Source organism: Mus caroli, unplaced genomic scaffold, assembly GCF_978045245.1.
Source record: "Mus caroli unplaced genomic scaffold, Mus_caroli_1 scaffold_1, whole genome shotgun sequence".
NCBI lineage: Eukaryota > Metazoa > Chordata > Mammalia > Rodentia > Muridae > Mus > Mus caroli.
The window spans coordinates 184529371-184548201 of record NW_028227256.1 but is presented as its reverse complement, the minus strand read 5'-3'; the positions used below and the strand labels follow the sequence as shown (position 1 = coordinate 184548201).

The window sequence follows — 18831 nt, the reverse complement described above, 5'->3', positions numbered from 1 at the left end:
TGTAGTCATTGTGGCCACAGATAACTTCCTTAGTCATCACTAAGATTGAAATGTTGACTTTGACTAAAGGGAAAGGGGAAAAAGACCAGTGGGAAGAAAGATTCTGTTATCCAACCAGTTTGAGCAAGTTGAAGTAGAAAATGTCAAGTTATGATACTGTGTGACAGGAGACAGCAAACATTTAAAACCCAGGTGTCTTAGATAGTGCTGCGACAGGCAGAAGATGGTGGGTCATCCCTGTCTAGGAAGGCTGAGGAGAAAGCCACATGAGCAGGGGCTCACATAAAGAAGGCAACAGTTCCTTTATTCAAAGCAGTGATACAGAGCATGCATTGGGTGAAAGGGGCACTTCTGTGTTCTGCTAGTTCACAGGCAAACAGGGCTGGATTGTAAACAGACTAATGAAAAACAACCTGTGGAATCCCGGAGAACTCAAGAGTTAGATCAGGAGTCTCAGATTGGAAGGCATGTCTTCAGGGCTGGGCTGGTATGGCCTTGAGTATTCTGGGGCTCCATAGAACACAGTGTGTGTGTGTGTGTGTGTGTGTGTGTGTGTGTGTGTGTGTGTGTACACGCCTGTACATGCATGTGCACGCACTCAACACAGGAGGGACTCAGGGAAGCTGCGAATGAGTGATCCCCACCGTGTAGAAACGGGATGCTCAGCTGCCTGCCCCTCCACACACAGACCCTTGGTGATCACAGACAGTGACTACTGCAAATTCCTCATGCTAGTCGCCCTCTCTTACTGGCTGTCCCCTTTTCCACACCCCCTCCAATGGTTCAGAGCTCGTGGTCTTAGTAACAGAGGACTTCTGACTGTAATCCTAGCGCGTCACTTTGTTGAAGGCAAACACGTGGTTTGGGGAGCACTTATAAAACTCTGCTCCGGGCAGGATCGTGATGTTATCTGCTGGCAGCAGAAGGTTTGCTCGGAGCGGAGCTGCTGAAACTGCCGGCAGGAGAGCGAGTGGGAGAGAAAGAGAGAGAAGGAGCTGAGAGCTGAGCTCTGGGGCAGGCGCCAGGGATGGAGAGAAGTATTAGGGTTTAAAGAGCCTTTCTGGAGCAACCCGGCTGCGGAGAGAAGGATCGGCAGAGATCTATTTTAGGGTCGCAAGTACCTACTTACCCTAAGCGAGAAAGTGCAACCTTGGTGGAAGCTAGGAGAAGCTAGGGAAGGGTGCGAGCTCCCGGGGCAGCCCGCAGCCAACGCGCCCAGGAGGCGGTGTTGTTCCACAGGGGGTTAAGGAGGTGGCCGATCGCTGTCGCCCTTGGCCGCCTGGAGCAAGAAAAGGAGGATCTGAAGGACCGAGCTGGAGGCTGGCCCTCTTTGCAGGCAGCAGCGGCGGCTGCAACGTGGAGCGACCCAGCCGGGTGTAGGCCACAGCGCGGCCGGCAGGAGCGGGATCCTCGCCGCCTGCTCCGGCCTCAGTGGATCTCCGGGGCGGACAGTATCCCACCGAGTCTCCGAGTAAGCCGCTCCGGGGCGCATCTGCCTCCCCGCGGCTCGCCAGGCTCGCCCTCGGCGCGCGCGCACGCACGCGCGCACACGCGCACACATCCACACGCACACTCATCCACACACGTGTGGAAGGCAGGGCCGAGCCGCTCGGTCTTTGAACATCTCAGTTAGAGCCCGGCGCAGCCCCGGCCGCCGCTCAGCGCTCCCCGCGGCCCTGCGTGCCTCCTGCCAGCCCCCGGACCTTCTCGTCTCGTCCCTTTTGGCCGGAGGATCGGAGTTCAGATCAGCCACTCCGCACCGAGCCTGACACACTGAACTCCATTTCTTCCTCTTAAGTTTATTTCTACTTCAGAGCCACTCACCCTCTCCCTTCCAGGAGAAAAAAACCCAAACCTTTCTTACTCCTTAAAGTGAGAGATCCCCCCCCACCCCGCCCCAGCATCGCATATTAATATCTCCACGTTGGGAACGCGTTGCATTTTCTTTTTTAAAGGAATCCCAGCCAGGGACGTTTTTCTATTGGGCATTAACTTTCGACTGCTTTGCAAAAGTTTCGTATTAAAAACAACTCTACCTGACCGCTCTGAGAATTACTAGTTTCTTTTATATATATATATTTTCTTACTTTAAATAACAACATCAACGTTTCTTCCTTTTAAAAACATGCACTACTGTGTGCTGAGCACCTTTTTGCTCCTGCATCTGGTCCCGGTGGCGCTCAGTCTGTCTACCTGCAGCACCCTCGACATGGATCAGTTTATGCGCAAGAGGATCGAGGCCATCCGCGGGCAGATCCTGAGCAAGCTGAAGCTCACCAGCCCCCCGGAAGACTATCCGGAGCCGGATGAGGTCCCCCCGGAGGTGATTTCCATCTACAACAGTACCAGGGACTTACTGCAGGAGAAGGCAAGCCGGAGGGCAGCCGCCTGCGAGCGCGAGCGGAGCGACGAGGAGTACTACGCCAAGGAGGTTTATAAAATCGACATGCCGTCCCACTTCCCCTCCGAAAGTAAGTACAGTTTCCGTGGTTTTTGACTTTTCCATCCCCGAGTCTAAGGTTGGCCCGGAGCTCCTCAGATCCACAGCAGCCTTAGGCGTTCGCCCTTTCCTCTCCCAGTCCCCAGGTCCCGATCGCTTCCTTTCCGTTCTGTCCTTCGTCCCTTCCACTGCCTTTCCAGTCGTGGAGAGAGATCCACAGGCTTGAAAACCTTCAACTTCTGTTTTACTTATTTATTTCTCCATAACTCCCTACCCACAAACGCCCCAGACCTTTTAAAAGATGTTTGCGTTTCTCCTCTCCCCTGGTCTACCAACTAGCGAATCAGCTCCCTTCTGTCAAAAGAAAAGCGCTTCCTGGGATGACTTTAGACTAAGAGACCAAGGTAGACTTTGTTTTCTTTGCCGGGTTGGCATGCAGTGGGGGTTGGGGTGTCCTCCAACTGGTACACAAAGAGTTAAAAAAAAGTGCTTCCAAACTAGCCTTCCCAAAGGCGCCCCCCTTCCCTGCTGACCTATCTGGGGACTCCCCAAGCCTTTGCTATTGTCTCTCACCCCTAAGAATGTCAGCATCACCAACACCAAACTGGATTGTGGGCGCACGGGGTGGGGGTGGGGGGGGTCACTCAAAACCCCTTAAAGCCTCCGGGGTCATTTATTGCTCTCTCTGGATGTTTTTACGCTCAGTCTTCTTGCAAAGCCGCATTGCCAAGTCCCCTTTTGACCTCACGTGGACAGTTAGAAAGAATAAATAAGGTTCTAACTGGGCTCAACTAGGTTTCACTTCCCGTTTTTTCTAGGTAGTCCTCGATAGCCTGGGAGCAGGTCGTTTTTTCTTAGGGGGATTCTCCATGATCTTTTTCAACCTTGAACTCTGTGTCCCGGCACTTTCACAAGCAGCAGGGTCTTCTGTGTGTTCTGAAATCGAAGATGGGAAAGACAGCTATTTAAAAAAAAATATTTCCCCCTGTTTCGCTGGGAGCAATAGCTTCAGAAACAGCTGGCATACAGTAGCAGCGATTTATTGTGGAGCCTTGTGGGGGAAGGGGAGAAGTACAGTTAGTGTAGATTTGTTTCAGAGTTCTTTAAAAGTGGGGAGGGGAGGGGAGGGAGAGAGAGAGAGAGAGAGAGAGAGAGAGAGAGAGAGAGAGAGAGAGAGAGAGAGAGAGAGAGAGAGAGAATGAGATTTTGCAGCAGCAACAGCACTGAGTGATACCTGAGAGGGTTAAGCACCAGGAAGAAACACTAAAAGAAAGAAAAAAAAACTTCAGCATCCCTGTGTTCCAAGTCCCTGTCGTAAACTTCTCATTGGCTGCTCTGTTCTCTCCTCCCCTTTCATGCCCTATATCCTTGCTGGCTGCCTTTGTGAAGTCTCTGTGTCTTGCCTAAATAGATAACGCAGCCATCTTGGTAATTTTATCCCAGAAGTTAGAATTGCAGGGAGGTGCTTTTCTCTTCTAATATTTATTTTTAGTTTGACAAGCCATAGCTGTCTGACTTGCCGCATCTTGTACTTGGTGCCCTCAGAGTGTTGGTCTACCCATGTGTCTAACCACACTCTTTCTGGTCACTTCTCTTACCCTGTAGTGTTCTCTTGTTGTTTAGTGCCGTAACAGATGCAGGGAACCCTGGCCAGCAGGACGGTTTTATTATTATAGTTATGGCCCTATCCACTACAGTGGATGCCTACACTCCGCCCTGTTTATTCCCCCTGGGAAATAAGGATTTCTATCTGGGGTGGAGCCACAGTGATGCTAGGGAAGGGAGTTCATTGTAATGAGTCCAGAGCCACTGAGGCTGAGGGAAGCTTTCTCCCACATACCTGTGTTGATTCTGCAGATGTTTGGGCTGACAGACAGGCATGTGATCCGGGGCTGAATAACTCCTTCTTCAGTGTTTACATGCCAAAGCTCAGATTAGCTGTCAGGAAGTCTGCAAAGAGGAGAAAGTACCAATCTCACATTGCATAGGTGTGCAGGGAGCAGGCCACCAGGGGAAGCGCTTCAGTCCAATGGATGAAAGGTGAGCCGAGAAGGGACAACCCCAGAACCAAGGTCATGAGCAGGTTAGAAAAACGGCCCAGGTTATAGGGAGGATGTGAGGGTATCAATAGCATCAATATGTGGACTCTCCTGTATCCCACTCCTGAACCTCCGATTAAATGAAAACCTAAGTATGCTTGCACACACACACACACACACACTACACACACACACACACACACACACACACACACGCTATCATTTTTACATGAAAACTAGAGGTGTAAGAAGATTGTGTTCAGTGTAGAAGCTTAGGAGTAGAAAGGTATATTAATAGTGGCGGATTCAACACAACTGAGCAGGGGCTATGGATAATGTTATAGAAAGTAGGTTAACTGATTTTCCAGGATTTTCTAGTCCTGGAATATAGGGAGTGCTTCCAGAAGAGAGAGGGAGAAAGAGAGAGAGAGAGAGAGAGAGAGAGAGAGAGAGAGAGAGAGAGAGAGAGAGAGAGAGAGAGAGTCAGAGAGTCATTCCATTGTATTTAAAGCAAGGAGATTTGGAGGAGCAGGGCTGGCTGGCTTCTATGCCAGCACTTTCTGCCCCACTGTGGTGCATACAGGGAGGGCATGTGCCTGTTACATCTTGCAGTGAATCTGAAGAGGGTCACAAGCCCATAGAGAAGTCATGGGAAAGATCGCCGCCTCTTTTTTTTTTTCTACCAACTTATTAGTGTTCAGGGAGTGACTTCAACTCAAGTATTACAAACATGCCCTAATTATTCTTGGTGACTATATATCACTACAGACGGCAGATAGCCCTTGGTGGGATGTTTTATAAAGTTCAAACTCAATCTTTTTAGCAATGTGGAGATTGAAAACCGAAAATACAAGAGATATTGTATATGCCCTCAGGCATACTTTGTCTTAAATATTATCCTTGGCCAAGTGTGCTGTATAAATAAGTAGATATTAATAGAACTGGCCAGGTGCCAAGCTTCTAGTATGAATTTTAGCCAAGAATGTATTTATGGGGGTATAAATAATACTGTGTCAACATTTAAAGAAGGGATCTGATTAGTTTTGAATTTCTGCATATTGATCTTTTCGCATACTGTTGGTTTAAGACTCAGAGTGGAGTTGTGCTAGAGTTTACGGATCCTGTGCCCTGCAGGAATTAATGGATGCCAAACACTTTGACTATTCCTTTGAAGTTCAAGGTGTAGCTATTCAAAAGACACTGTATAAGGCTTTAGAAATTCTGAAAAAGTGACTCTTTTTCTAAGAAGAATCTAAATTGATATTAAAACAAATAGAGACCCAGTGGGGAAAGGGGGGGTTGTTTTCTTTTTTGGTCTATTTTTCATTATTTACTTACTTGTTTGTTTGTTTGGTTTGTTTTGTTTTAAGTCTGAGGTTCTCCCATGTAAAGACGTACTTCCTATATCTGATCTGTATTCCAAACCTGTTTGTTAAGATTCTGTCTTAGACTGTAGCTGAAGCTGGTCTCAAACTTGTCTTATAGTTTAGGTCATCCTCAAACTCATGGCCCTCTGTCCTCACCGTCCCTAGTGCTGGGATTATGTGCACTCCCATGCTTGGCTCTCCTCTCTGCTTCTCTTCCCAACGAAGTAATGTGGATCTAACTCTGGCAACGGTGAGCCCTGCTCTCTCCTCCCCTTGCTCTGTGTGGCTTCTGCTGTGACAGCTGAAAATGTCTGAAAATATTTTTCACTGTCTTGAGGTGAGATTCTGCTGGTCTTCATTAGATAGAAGCCAGGGATATTTCTATCCTATTATAACGAAGAGGGCAGCCTACCCCTTCCACCATATGCCAGAGAATTATTCTGCCTCAAATTTCAATGTTGTCCATGGTGGGAAGCCACAGTTCCCTGGTGTGCAGCTTGGGTCGCTGAATTCTACGCCTAGTAATATTTTAAAAAGTAATAGCAACAACAAAATATCTTTATGAGCAAAGGATATTAAAATAAAATCATCAAATAGAGAATAATCAGAATAGAATAAGGATTGGGCTACTTTGTATGACATGTTCTTTATTATTGTGATATTGAAGCTCCTACATCTGAAACAACCAACATTCCCATTCAGTAATGGGGTTGGTCCCTCACTCACCAGGAACGCCAAGTCAGCACATAGAAAACAAAAAGAACAGAGGAATTATCTTGGATTTTCCTTTCAAATAGAATAAGCAGTTTGTGTTGATGAAGAGTGGAATCTGCAGCCTGGGCAAGCAAAGACAGTGACTTGCCATGTCGGCTTGTTCTATCTCTGAATCAGGTGGGCTGAAGTGCACAGCGTGGAAACATCACAAAGAGGCAGCCTTGGTAGTTCTTTCACATGCAGGCTAAACATTCAATGCTAAGCAATTCTCCCTCTCTGGTTCTCCTGTAATTTCCAAGTGAAATTGGGGGATGTAGAATGAATGCCAATGTCAGCATGGTTTTGAGGAATGTGACTTAGTATTCAATTCATGAAGCTGTCTTTCTATATATCCAGATTGCTGGCCTATTGGGCCAAATGCCCAATGAAGTGGAATATTAGCAGAACACAGTAGTAGCCTTAATTGGTTATTATTTTTTTGATTTTGTTCTTTCTCCTCCTCCTCCTCCTCCCTTCTTAAAGATTTATTTATTATTACATACAAGTACACTGTAGCTGTCTTCAGACACACCAGAAGAGGGAGTCAGATCTTGTTACAGAGGGTTGTGAGCCACCATGTGGTTTCTGGGACTTGAACTCAGGACCTTCAGAAGAGCAGCCAGAGCTCTTAACTACTGAGCCATCTCTCCAGCCCCATAGCCTTACTGAAAAGCTGTATTTTTACCTTCTCTCCTAAAAAAAAAGATTCTCTGTGTATGTTCATAGATGAATGTGAGTCAGAGAGAGGAAGGGGGGTTGGTGAGTGGAGACTAGCTAGGACCTCTTGACTTCCGTGATGGCAGTTATTAATGTACAACAGAGCTGACTCTCCCATTCCCTCCGTTACTGCCTCGCTGTGGTTGCACCCAAGCACCTCTGCGCTCTCCTTCTTCCAGATCTCCTTCATTTTTACTCTGCAGAGTAGGTAAGTGAAGCGTCGAGTTAAAACACAGTTTCTATATAGCTGGAACAGGGGGGTAGTTTTGCTGCTGTCTCTCTTGAGTAGACCCCCATGTTCTAAAGTCTAGGGGTTCCCCAAGATTAAAGAGCATGTGGTTCGCTTACCTACACCCCCCACCCCCACGTCTCCACAGCGTCTCCTGTGGTCAAGGCCGGGGAATGCAGGTCTTGAAAGTTGCCTTCCCCATGGTGGAGAGATGCCGATGTAACCTCGTCAGGCACCTTCTGTGTAAAGATGTGAAAGAATGACAAATCGTTTTTCCTAGAGGAAATGGAGATGTGAAAAAGGGCTAATGATTCACCGTTGAACTCCCATCAAATCTGGGTTAGAATCGTGGAGGTCAGTACTACGGGGCCTTTGCCCAGAGATTACAACACACTGGAAGCTGTAATTTTGGAAGGTTCGGGAAGTCAGGGTGGAAGAGCCCGGGGAGAAGTGTGCAAGGAAGGGTTCCTGGCCTAGATCCTACCCCACTGACTCTGCCATCTTCTTCATAAATTCCCAAGAGAGGTGGGCAGCAAGCAGGTGCCTGGCCAGAGCAGTCCTGTCCGCTGCTGTCTCCTCGCATTTCCGGTCTGTCCTTAGGTCTCAGTGAGGAATCCACTTTGCAGATTCCCAGCAGCCTGACGAAATGTGGCTTTGGCTGAGATAAACAGATGTTTCTGTTGTCATTTTTTTTTTTTAAAGCATCTGGTGTGTTTGTGTTCTGCTCTTTAATATATTTTGAACAGAGATAGTATTTAACCCAGAGATAGTATTTATAAATTCATTGTTCTCTGGGCACTTATTTTAAATTTAATAACATGTTAGGGATTCTGGGTCAGGCTTGTTTAGACCAAAAGATTCACTTCCACCTTTTGTTTAAAAGACATTTGTGTCTTGCTCCAATCTCAAGCTGCCTTGGGTGGTGGCTCTTTCTTTACTGACCTCTGATAGTCAGAAGTGGGTGTTAGACTGCACTCTGACCACCAGCTTCCTGTGTTGGCCGGATGGCTTTGACTCCACATCATAACCTCTTTAGCCCCTGGCTTTTAATCCAAATTGCCCCTCACCCTTTGAGATGATGGGTATCCCTCTGTAGGTGGTCAGACCACCGTGCCCATCCGTATCTAGTACCCTGCTGTGTTTTCGGGATATGGCAGCCCTTCAGATTTCTACCGGGCCACCTACTTCTGCAGATTGCAGAGGTCTGATGTGTGAAGAAGCCCTGGGCAGCTTCTGGCACTTAGTAGGCCTCTGTATGGCAGTCATTATTCGTTGCATTGCAAATGTCATTGGCTTTAAGACGTAGCATTGCTTCCACACCACCAGAAAGTAAGACTACTCCAGCAGATTCTAGTGCGTGACTGGTTATGAGATGGCATGGGTTCAGCAGTACTTACGTGAGCTGAGATGTCCCAGGGAACCACTTCTGCGTTCTAGGGATGTCTTGGCATCCCCACATCTTTCCATGGGTGTTCCACCCAGTGGGTCCAGTTCCCTGGTTCACTCTGATTATTCTTCAAATGACCTTTAGGGGAAAGAGGATGGCAAGGGAGGTGACCTCTGACATGAGGAGGCCTGGAGCTTTTTGATGTCTTCCTAGGTTCAGCTCTCTTCAGTAGTTAGCTCTGTAAACCCTATAAGGTCAGCTCTGCCTCATCCTGTTCTGCCCCGCCTCTGCCTGTTACCAACCTGCTAGTACTACTTTCCAGCCAGCTTTTCTTTTGGCTTTTACCCCTGCGCAGGCCATGGATTTTCATGTCTCTGGGTCCTGTGCATGTTGTTTCTGGATGAACTGTCTTTTCCTATTTTGAGGATTGTTGCAGTAAGAAGATGGCTTCTCTGTAAGAGACCACCTTTGTTTTGTCTGAATACATTTGATTGGCTCTTGTGCACCCTGAGATACTGACCTGTGGTTTACTCTCATTTCTGCCTCCCTACACTGTCTTGTGCTGTCGGATCTGTAGATGTCTCGGGTTCTCTCTGTTCCTACAGAACCTGGCACACTGTCTTTGTTCAATAAATGTTCAACAAATGAGTGTTGCCTTCTGAGAATGACTGAACCTCCAAAGTGGCCTGCTCAGGAGACCTGGGAATAACAGCAGCTGTCCCCCTTAAAAGAGGAGAGAGGACTTTCACCAGACTGAGGCAGCACAGGCTCATTTCCTCTTCCTACATCTCTAGAGAATGATACTGATATGGATAAGGAGAAAATGAACCTTTACTGAACATTTCTGTGTGCCAGGCCTGGCTTTAAATATTTACATGTGTCATCACATCATCATACGCCAAGTCTGAAGTTGGCCCTAGCGTCTTCATTTTGACATCTGAGGTTACAGCAGTCAGTCTATCAGTGATGCATTATATACATAGAGGCTGTGCCCCCTGCCAATAACGGTGGCCTTAACACACAGTCCAGGAAATGGACTCTATTGCCTTTCCTTTTGTTTGGTAGAAATGGGGTCTTCATATGTAGCTCAGACCTTGGGATATGTAGTCCAGGCTAGCCTTGAACTCTTTATCTTACTGCTTCTGCCTTCTGAGTACTGGAGCCACCGGCGTGTGCCACTATGGGTAGCTCAGTGTGACTTTCCTTGACCTGAATCCTTGTGAGAATGACTCTGTCCTCCAGAGGAGCACTGCATTTGCAAGTTCAGAATCGTTTCCTAGGGAAACAAACGTATCTCTGAAGACTGCACAAAACTGGAGGGAGTTCTTTCCCCTTCAACCTATTAAGCTTTCATCTGTTCACTTGGTTGATACAAACCTTATGATTTATCAAGTCCTTGGCTTTGACCTGGACTGCAACCCCTCCCAAGCATTGTAGGATGCTTTGAGAAAGTTAACCCATCTGGATGGCAAAACGAGCCTGCACTTTAGAACTCGCTAAGAAGTAGAAGCAAGAGAGGAACACGTGGCAGGAGATTGGACCAGAGGGAGTTGGGGTGGAGTTTGTAAACACAGGGTCCTGCCCTGAGTCTATCATGGCCCGTCGCTACAAGCTTTCAGAACTGTGCTGTTTCTGGCCTTGTAGCATGGGTTCATGCTTATCACCTGCCTGGGCTTCGTTCTCAGTTTGTTAAGAACGAAGTCAATAACAGCTGTTCTGAGTGTTCTGAACCAGGGTGTAGGCATAGCACTGGTAAGGACACCTACCACAACTGCTTCTGGCCCTCAGGGCTTCCTCTCACGGTGGCTTCATAGTGGTTCCCTGTCTCAACACCCTCCCCCTCCCCCCATCCTTCCCATGCCCCATCCCCTGCTCCAGTGAGTCTCTATTGAGAAAAAGGAAGCCAAACATTGGAGAGAGCACTGCCAAGCCAGATCAGACAGCCATGGTTAAGCTGGGTAGACTCACTTTGACTGGAGACCAGCTCTGGCCCAGCTCTGAATTATGTGCAAGGCTTCAACAAGTGAAGGACCCCAGAGGGTGGAGGAGAGGGTACAAGGGACTTCTCGGAAGTCACCTGAAGTGATTTGAGAAAGCAATCCAAACCAGTGGCAAAGGGACCAGCCATGCTGAGCCCTCGGGTCATGCTTAACAGTATACTGTACGATGTTTCCTCTGTGAATTTGTGCCCTGGCTTTCTTGGGGCAGCTTGGGAACACCACTCCACTGGTGCCAGAAAACTCTTCTGTTCAAGAGGAAATTGACTGGATTTAGGTCCTTTGGAAAGAGGAGAAGCTTCGTGGAGCTGAGCAAACCCTGTCCTGTGGACCACTCCCTTCCCTTTCAGTCTCTCAAGCAGCGCTTGGACTTGTTAGGCCTGAGAAGTTAGAAATGTTTGGCTTAGATTTTTCTTTAGCCACAATGACTTGAGAAACCAAAGGCAGATGGGAAATACTCTGTGGATGTTGTGAAGCCCAAACCATCTGAAAATAGTTTGAATGCATTTCCAACCCTCGGCAGGCAGCTGTTTTCCTTCACACCAGCCGGCTCCATGCACCCCCATTCCCAGGGAGAGTGTCTCTGCTGCCGCAGGCCTTCCTGGCTCTCTCCACACTGGTAATTAGGAGCCAGGTTGTTCCTGAAGAGGAGATTCCACATATCTGAACGCACAGTCATGGGGTAGCTATGTGAGATCTGCTCTCTGGTGGTGTTTGTTTCAGGAAATTCTACAGGACCTTTCCAGCCTCATGAAAGAAAAAGAAAAATGCCTTAGTTCTTGGCTCTGTTCACGTGGCCTTCCCCATCTTGCCCACAGCACACTGACAAACACCACATCTGTCCCATCAAGCCAGTTCACGGATCACCATCCATTCATAACTTCAGGCAGCCATAGGAAACCTCATTCATTCTGTCCCGTGAACAAGAATCCTCCAGTGGGCTTTGAGCATCAGGCCGACGTGGTCACAGGCCTGGGGAGCTCTCAAATCACTCCACCTGAAAACAGCAGCAGCTAAAAGAACTGGGTAGAGGTTTTCCTGGTGAATTTTAACAGCACCGGGACATTTATTGTTGCCAAAATATAAGTGGAAGTTTTCTGGGAAATGCAATTTCATTTCCAAGCTTTGGACTGGTTTCCTTCTTGGCAATTTCAGTGCTTCTCAGACCACGTGTATTGCCGATGATCGAGTCTGCACCAGATGTCATAGAGCTTTGTCATTTTTCCACTTGGGGAAATAATTCTTCTTCTTCTTCTTCTTCTTCTTCTTCTTCTTCTTCTTCTTCTTCTTCTTCTTCTTCTCCTCTTCCTCCCCCTCCTCCTCCTCCTCCCCCTCCTCCTCCTCCTCCTCCTCCTCCTCCCCCTCCTCCTCCTCCTCCTCCTCCTCCTCCTCCCCCTCCTCCTCCTCCTCCCCCTCCTCCTCCTCCTTCTTCTTCTTCTTCTTCTTCTTCTTTTTAGAGGGCTGTCCACCATTCATCCACCAGTTCTATCTCATTGTCACTTCTGCTTTGACATCTTCACGATCGCCCCGGAGTTGTTCCTACTTGAGTTATAAGGAATTTCTGTAATTAAGAGGCTAGCTCAGAAAGTCCTAAATAGTTCATACAGTGTACTCTGACCCTGGCCAGAAGAAGAAAGGATCAATCCCAGATAAAGGCCATTTCTTTGCAGAGGAAGAGCGTTTATGGTAGGGACTGTCCCCAGGGATGTCTCTTGGGATTCCATTGGTGTGTCTTTAAACATCCAAGCTCATCCCTTGGCATTTGAAGCTCTGGAAGTTGAGGACAGGGACAGAGGAAGGCGGGCTACAAAACCCTTTCATGGTCTGGAAGTGGTGGGGCAGCACTAAAGCTGAATTCCAGCCTTCAATCCTGGAAGCCCCAGCATGTCTCACCTTTCGAGGTGTCTGTGAAACCCCTAAGTTGCTCCTATCTTTCAGCGTCTTGTTTGTATCTGAGACATCTGGAAGCATTAAGAACAACCAGCAAACCTTGCTGGTTTGAACAGTGCCCACTCTTGTACCCCTTAGTCATGTGATTAGTTTGCTAAAGTCACTAGATGGACCTAAGGGGGATGCACCCTGAACAGCCTCTTTGCTTCCTGCAAAGCCTGTGCTGTGTCTTGGACAGGGATGTATTCCAGAAGAGTTCCACTGTCAGACAGTATCATGGTCAGTAATGAAATGATGTGTGCAGAGCCAGATCTCATTTCACAAGTGTGCATCATGCAACGAGGGCCTTGAGTCAAGCCACAGGATTGTCTTGCCCAGTAACAGTTGTAGCAACATTCTAAGAGCAGTTGAAACTCATTGTAGTTTAGTACTGTTAGGTAGTGGCAGAACCCAGCTGTGCAATTATTGTTATTAAAGAGATACCATGGATGCTTGAATGGATTGCTGGGGAGGGTTTCTCAGGAGCTAATTTGACATGAAGTTTATTGAGACTTTTAAAAAGATATAATTATTTTATGTGTATGGCCATGCCTGCATGCATGTATGTGCACCATGTGCAAGCAGTGCCCTTGGAGGCCGGAAGAGAGAATAGGATGCCCTGCAACTGAAAATGCAGAGAGTTTTGAGCCATCACAGAGGGACTGGAACTGAATCCAGGTCCTCTGCAAGAGTAACCTGTTGTCTTAACTATTCGGAGGACCGGAGAGTTTTACATGACATTTAATTACACCCAATGAACTCCGCACAGCATTCCCAGGTGGTTTCTAAAGGAGGCACTCCAGGAGCTGTTGACCTCCTTGGCCAGATGGAGGTTTCTGGAATGCTTTTTACAACCAGGAGCGGCCAGAGACAAAGGCTTGGTAATTTGCATTCATAACAAACACCAGAGGGGACTCATGGGCATAGTTAAGTTTGAAAACTCCTAGTTCCACTCTTTGCTTCTTAGACTCTAGAAAGGCCTTCTGCTACACCTCAGTGTCCCCCAGGGTCATCCAACCAGCTACATCAAAGGAAAAGTGTCCCTTTGTAAGTCGTGGGTTTGCTTCATGTCTTACCAGTCCTGGGCTAAAACAACCCCAGAGCTCTTGTGAGTTACATCATAGTCTTTAGTTATTTTAGGAAGGGTCTGTGCTAAACATTTTATCCCCACCTCGTAGTCTCTGTAACTCATATTCCTCTTTCTCAACGTATTAGCACCCAGGCACTTTTGAACGCCATCCATCTTCTCTAAGACTGAATGTCTCTGGTTTTTCACAGCATTTCTTATGTCTAGAAGCATCATGGATAACCAGAGCTTCATTTATCCATGTCACCGCTTATACAATCACATAGAAGTTTAATAATGATTATTTTAACAGTCAGGACTTCTTCCTGTGGCCGGAGAAGTCACTATTGACCTCATTATAGAGCCACACAGTTGGTGATCTTACTGTCTGTCATACTGGCTTCCACCAGAGATCCCCTTTTCTGGGGCCCTGATTAAAAAGCAGACAGTAGGCAACAGAATAAGACAAGAGGAGAGGGGAAAGGGGGATATTAATATTGCAACTTCATAGTGCGATGACAGCAAACCAAAGGTGCATATTTAGAGGATTCAAGAATAGCACGCCCCTCTCCTTGTTCTCATAAGCGTTCCTGTGATCTACATGACTTTGGGCACCGTCAGCCTTCTAACTTCAGTGGCAGAATGGTGTCTCTTCTGTATCAGGGCATGGACTGGCCTGAAGAAGGTGCTGTTTCCCGGGGAAAGGCCTTAGGTTCCCCCCAAGTAATGCATAGGGCCATCACACAGAGGAGCAAGCCGCTGGCTTTGCATCTCTGCCCGTCTCTGATTATATTCCTTAAGATTTTTATTTAGGATAACTTTCAGCACGGCTTTGTAAAGGTCAGATATGAAAGAGAAAAGCCCCCTTTGCTAATCTTGGGACAAACAATTTATATGCAGGGTGAGGGATACTCTCCCTGTCAGACTGCGGAGAAACTCTAAAACTAAACAGTACAGTCGCTTACTGGGGCGGACACATGGCCGCAGATGCGAGCTGGAAGCAGCATATGGTAGCAACGTGACAGCGCTGTGCGCAGAGAAAGGATCACCCGTAGCCCTCATTGTCCCAGCCATACCAGCTGAGTGGAGCCCCGTTTCCAAACCAAAGAATGTTCTTCTGTCTTGAAAGCCAAATCTGTTCATGTGTGAACATCTGTCACTGGGGTCTTGTTAGTGGGGTGAATGCTGGAGATGGTCAGTTACAGAGTGTGGGAAGAGCTGTCGTTGTCTAAAGTGCAGTGGGAGGAAGCTCATGCCAGCCTTTGTCCCGTCAAAAGTAGGTTCTAGTCGGGTCTGACGGGTGCCAGTTACTCCTTGAAGATACACTCATACAGACATACAAACAGAAGGCTCGTGGATTCTAAACCCGGGCGAAGTGCCGGAATGGGACTGCATCCCTGCTGGATCTGGATGTAGGCTTCAATCACTTCACAAACCAGATAACTAATAGGATTGCATCATGAGATTGCCTTTTATCTACCAGTCCTTAAAATATGGCATCCTGGGGGCCGGGGAGGACATGTTTATCATCTCTTGAATACAGAAGCATGGGTAAATTCATGGGAAACGAACAGATTTTAATCTGCATCTTCTCTCTCTTACACACACAGACACACACACACACACACACACACAATCAATCCTGTGGCAAGAGGGAAGCTGCTACTTTGAATATTCATTAGTGTTTTCTCTTCCCTTTGATACACATGCATACATGTGTGGGGTTTTGTTTGTTCCGGTAGGTGTCTTTTGTCTCTGAGAATAAGACAGCCTCAGTTAAGGCCGATTGCTGCTCTGTTGGAAGTCATGACAGCTCTGTCGGCTATCAGGACAGCGAGCTCTGTCTCTTTCAACATGTGTCAGCATTTGAAACCATAGATTCACAGCTCCAAACCAGCAGACCCTTGGATTTCTGACCCATAGGTGAAAGGGTTTTCATATGCGGAAGAGAACTAAGGCCAGGTGCTCTTTAAGAACCATGAAATCTAGGCCAGCCAAACAGAAGTTCAAGCTTTGTTCTTAATGATAGGCTGTCTTCCGTCCAATCGGGTAAAGGCCTTTCCCATTCCTCTTTAGTCTAATGCAAGGTATTACATTTCCCCAGTTCAGTATACAAACTGTAAACTGTTGTTTCACGACCCGTGCACCTTCACGGGACAATTGTGTTGAGCAATGTGGGCTGCTGGGTAAGGCATGACATGAGATCAGGAACTAGAAATCAAGGGTGGGAGTTGAGAATTGGACTGTTTAATGTCCCACCCTGGGTACCAGATGCCTGCTGTTTGGAGGGATGGTGTGTGGGGGATGGTAAGACTAGCCAGCAAGTCCCTTTACTACTTGGAATCTTAGTGTAGCTCTGGGCTGGGCATGTCTTCAGTAAAATAGCTAATGACTGCTTTTTAAAACTCCTAGCTGTCTGCCCAGTTGTTACAACACCCTCTGGCTCAGTGGGCAGCTTTTGCTCCAGACAGTCCCAGGTGCTCTGTGGGTACCTTGGTGAGTACACTCGTCCACTTTATTCCTCCTTTGACATGGTGATACCCAGTCTTTTATATGTGCCTCCAGTGGGGAATTGATTGGTCAGAGGGGAGACAGGATTTTGAGAAACAGCTTTGTAGGTGTGCAGTCACAAAAGTGCCTGGAATTTTCTGGTCCGTTTCATGAGAATGACTGATGACTAGCTTTGAAGTGACATGCTGCCCCATGTGCAAGAATGGCTACTACCGAGTGTGAGCTACGTGTGCCAGGGATCACAACGGGATTTAAAATATTGATCCTTTGATCCCCACAGAGGCCATTTTCTGGAAAACCCTGGAGTAAGGCCTCTATGTTAATGGGGAGGGGGTCCCTTTTACAGACTTTGTGTGTGCATTCCTGTTTTTGACACACTGTCGCTGTTCAATTAATGCTTCTTATATAGAACCAAAGGGAAAGAAGGCCACCCCCATGCCCCTGCCCTTCAGAGTGGCAGAAGGAGGCTTCTGGGAGAGTTGTGTTAATGCCATCATCTCTGATTTTCGTTGTTGACATGTCTGAGTTGCATGAGAAAAATGGATTGTGATAGGTTAGACTCTCAGCTAGCTGAGCCTGGAGACCAGGTGTAAGCCCCTAACCAGCACATGTTAGAATGCGGGCCACCAGAACCACAGATCTCTACTTCTTTCTGTTTGGACCACCAACTGGTTCCATTAGCACTGATTGAATGTGTACTGTGTTCTGGACAGTGAGTCCACAGAAAATCAGATTTGAGTAAGCCAACACTCTTGGAAACCAGTGGTTGAGTTGTTTCTGAGCCATACACAGGAAGAAAAGAAATAGACCAAGTTAGGACTCGAACTGTGTGTGGAGGTTCTACATAGGCATGGGGGATGGGGGAGGTGATTCTACTGAGATCCAGTTTGTAACTCTCCATGCCTGGCTTTGCTTCTTAGGAACCACTGTTACATACAGTGGCTGCAGCTGAGGTTTTCTAATGAAAAAACCAAAACCAAAACCAAACCAAAACAAAAACAATGGCCCCAGTTCTGTTAAGAGTGTATGTTGGTGGTTTTATTTCGATATGGAAGGGCCCACAGTGGCTAGAGGGAACAGTGGGAAGAAAATCAGTAAAATGTTGACTCTGCACTGAGATAGCTCTTGTGAGGGACAAATTACATCTGGGTTCTCAGTTCTGAATTTTTATTTCATTCCACTCTCTAAACCTAAGAGTTAATTGTGCCATTCATTGACTGGTGTTTGGGGGAGGAGAGGATAGAAGCAAACTAGTAAAGACAAACCTTGGTCAAATCCTCTCTACAGCCCCATTACCCAGGTCACACACCCATCCTAAGACCAGGTTAATACCAGAAGAACGTCATTGTTATCGTTGTCTTCTTCTTCTTCTTCTTCTTCTTCTTCTTCTTCTTCTTCTTCTTCTTCTTCTTCTTCTTCTCCTTCTCCTTCTCCTTCTCCTTCTCCTCTCCTCCTCCTCCTTTTCCTCCTCTTCCTCCTTTCCTCTTCCTCCTCCTCCTCTTTTTCTCTTCCTCCTCTTTTTCTCTTCCTCCTCTTCTTCCTTCTTTTCTTCTCCTTCTTCTTCCTCTTCCCATCCTCTTTTCCTTCTCTTCCTCTTCTTCTTTTTCTTCTTCTTGTAAGAAGAAATTGTAGTGTGGACTAGTGAGTCCCTTGTCCTTCTCTCAGAACTGGCTGACATTGGAATTCGGGGGTGACCTGGCTTTTCTCCCCCCTAACCACAGGCTCCAAACCTGTGCTTTTGCTCTCTCTGGGGACCCAAGCCTGTTCATTTTGTAAGTCTTTTACCTACTGCCTCGGTAGAAGGTTCCTCCCGTTCTCCTGCCCAGCAAACAGACTGAATCCTAGCTAGCAATCGGTTTGAGCCCTTTCCCAGTTTCTAGACAAGTTTTTCTTTTTGCATTCTCCCATTTGGTTGCAGTTATTTTCAGTTAGTAACTGCTCAGAGTTTCCCTCTTCATTTAGTGAATAAGACATGCTGCGAAACTCTAGCACTCCTCTGGGATGCTGCAGTTGTCTTGAATATCTCTGAAGGTGAAGGAAGAGATACAGGGATCTGGCTTTGATAGCTCCTTGTGTACTAGGAGGCTTTTCCAACCCACATGACAAATCGCTTTCAGGTCTTCCAGGCAAGACCCCTTAACAGAGGACCAGGAGATGGCTCAGTCAGTGAAGCATTTGCTTTGTTCTTAGGAGGGCTTGGGTTCAATCCTCGGAACACATGTAAAAATGGCAGGCACTATGGTACACACATGTAACCCAGGGAGTTGAAGACAGGAGCATACCTGGGCCTCATTGGCCAGCTCAAGAGTCAGCCCTGTCACTTTGTTTGAACTGTTCCTCCATTTCAAAGAGACACTGGGCGCAGACAGCAGCAGTAGGGTGGGATATCTGCCTTT

General features: G+C 47.2%; 1 protein-coding gene across 2 annotated transcripts in view; it reads left to right on the top strand.

The window, feature by feature from the left end:
• Positions 1 to 659: 659 nt before the first annotated feature.
• Positions 660 to 18831, top strand: part of Tgfb2 (transforming growth factor beta 2) — an 82801-nt gene continuing 64629 nt past the window's right edge. Inside the window, exons 1-2 of one of the 2 annotated variants that reach the window (XM_021160653.2) lie at positions 660 to 2471; positions 16337 to 16420. In XM_021160653.2, coding sequence (XP_021016312.1) covers positions 2126 to 2471; positions 16337 to 16420 — 430 coding nt within the window. In that variant the 5' untranslated portion in view covers positions 660 to 2125. The remainder of the gene's footprint in view (positions 2472 to 16336; positions 16421 to 18831) is intronic. The other variant, XM_021160661.2, reaches the window with a different exon arrangement.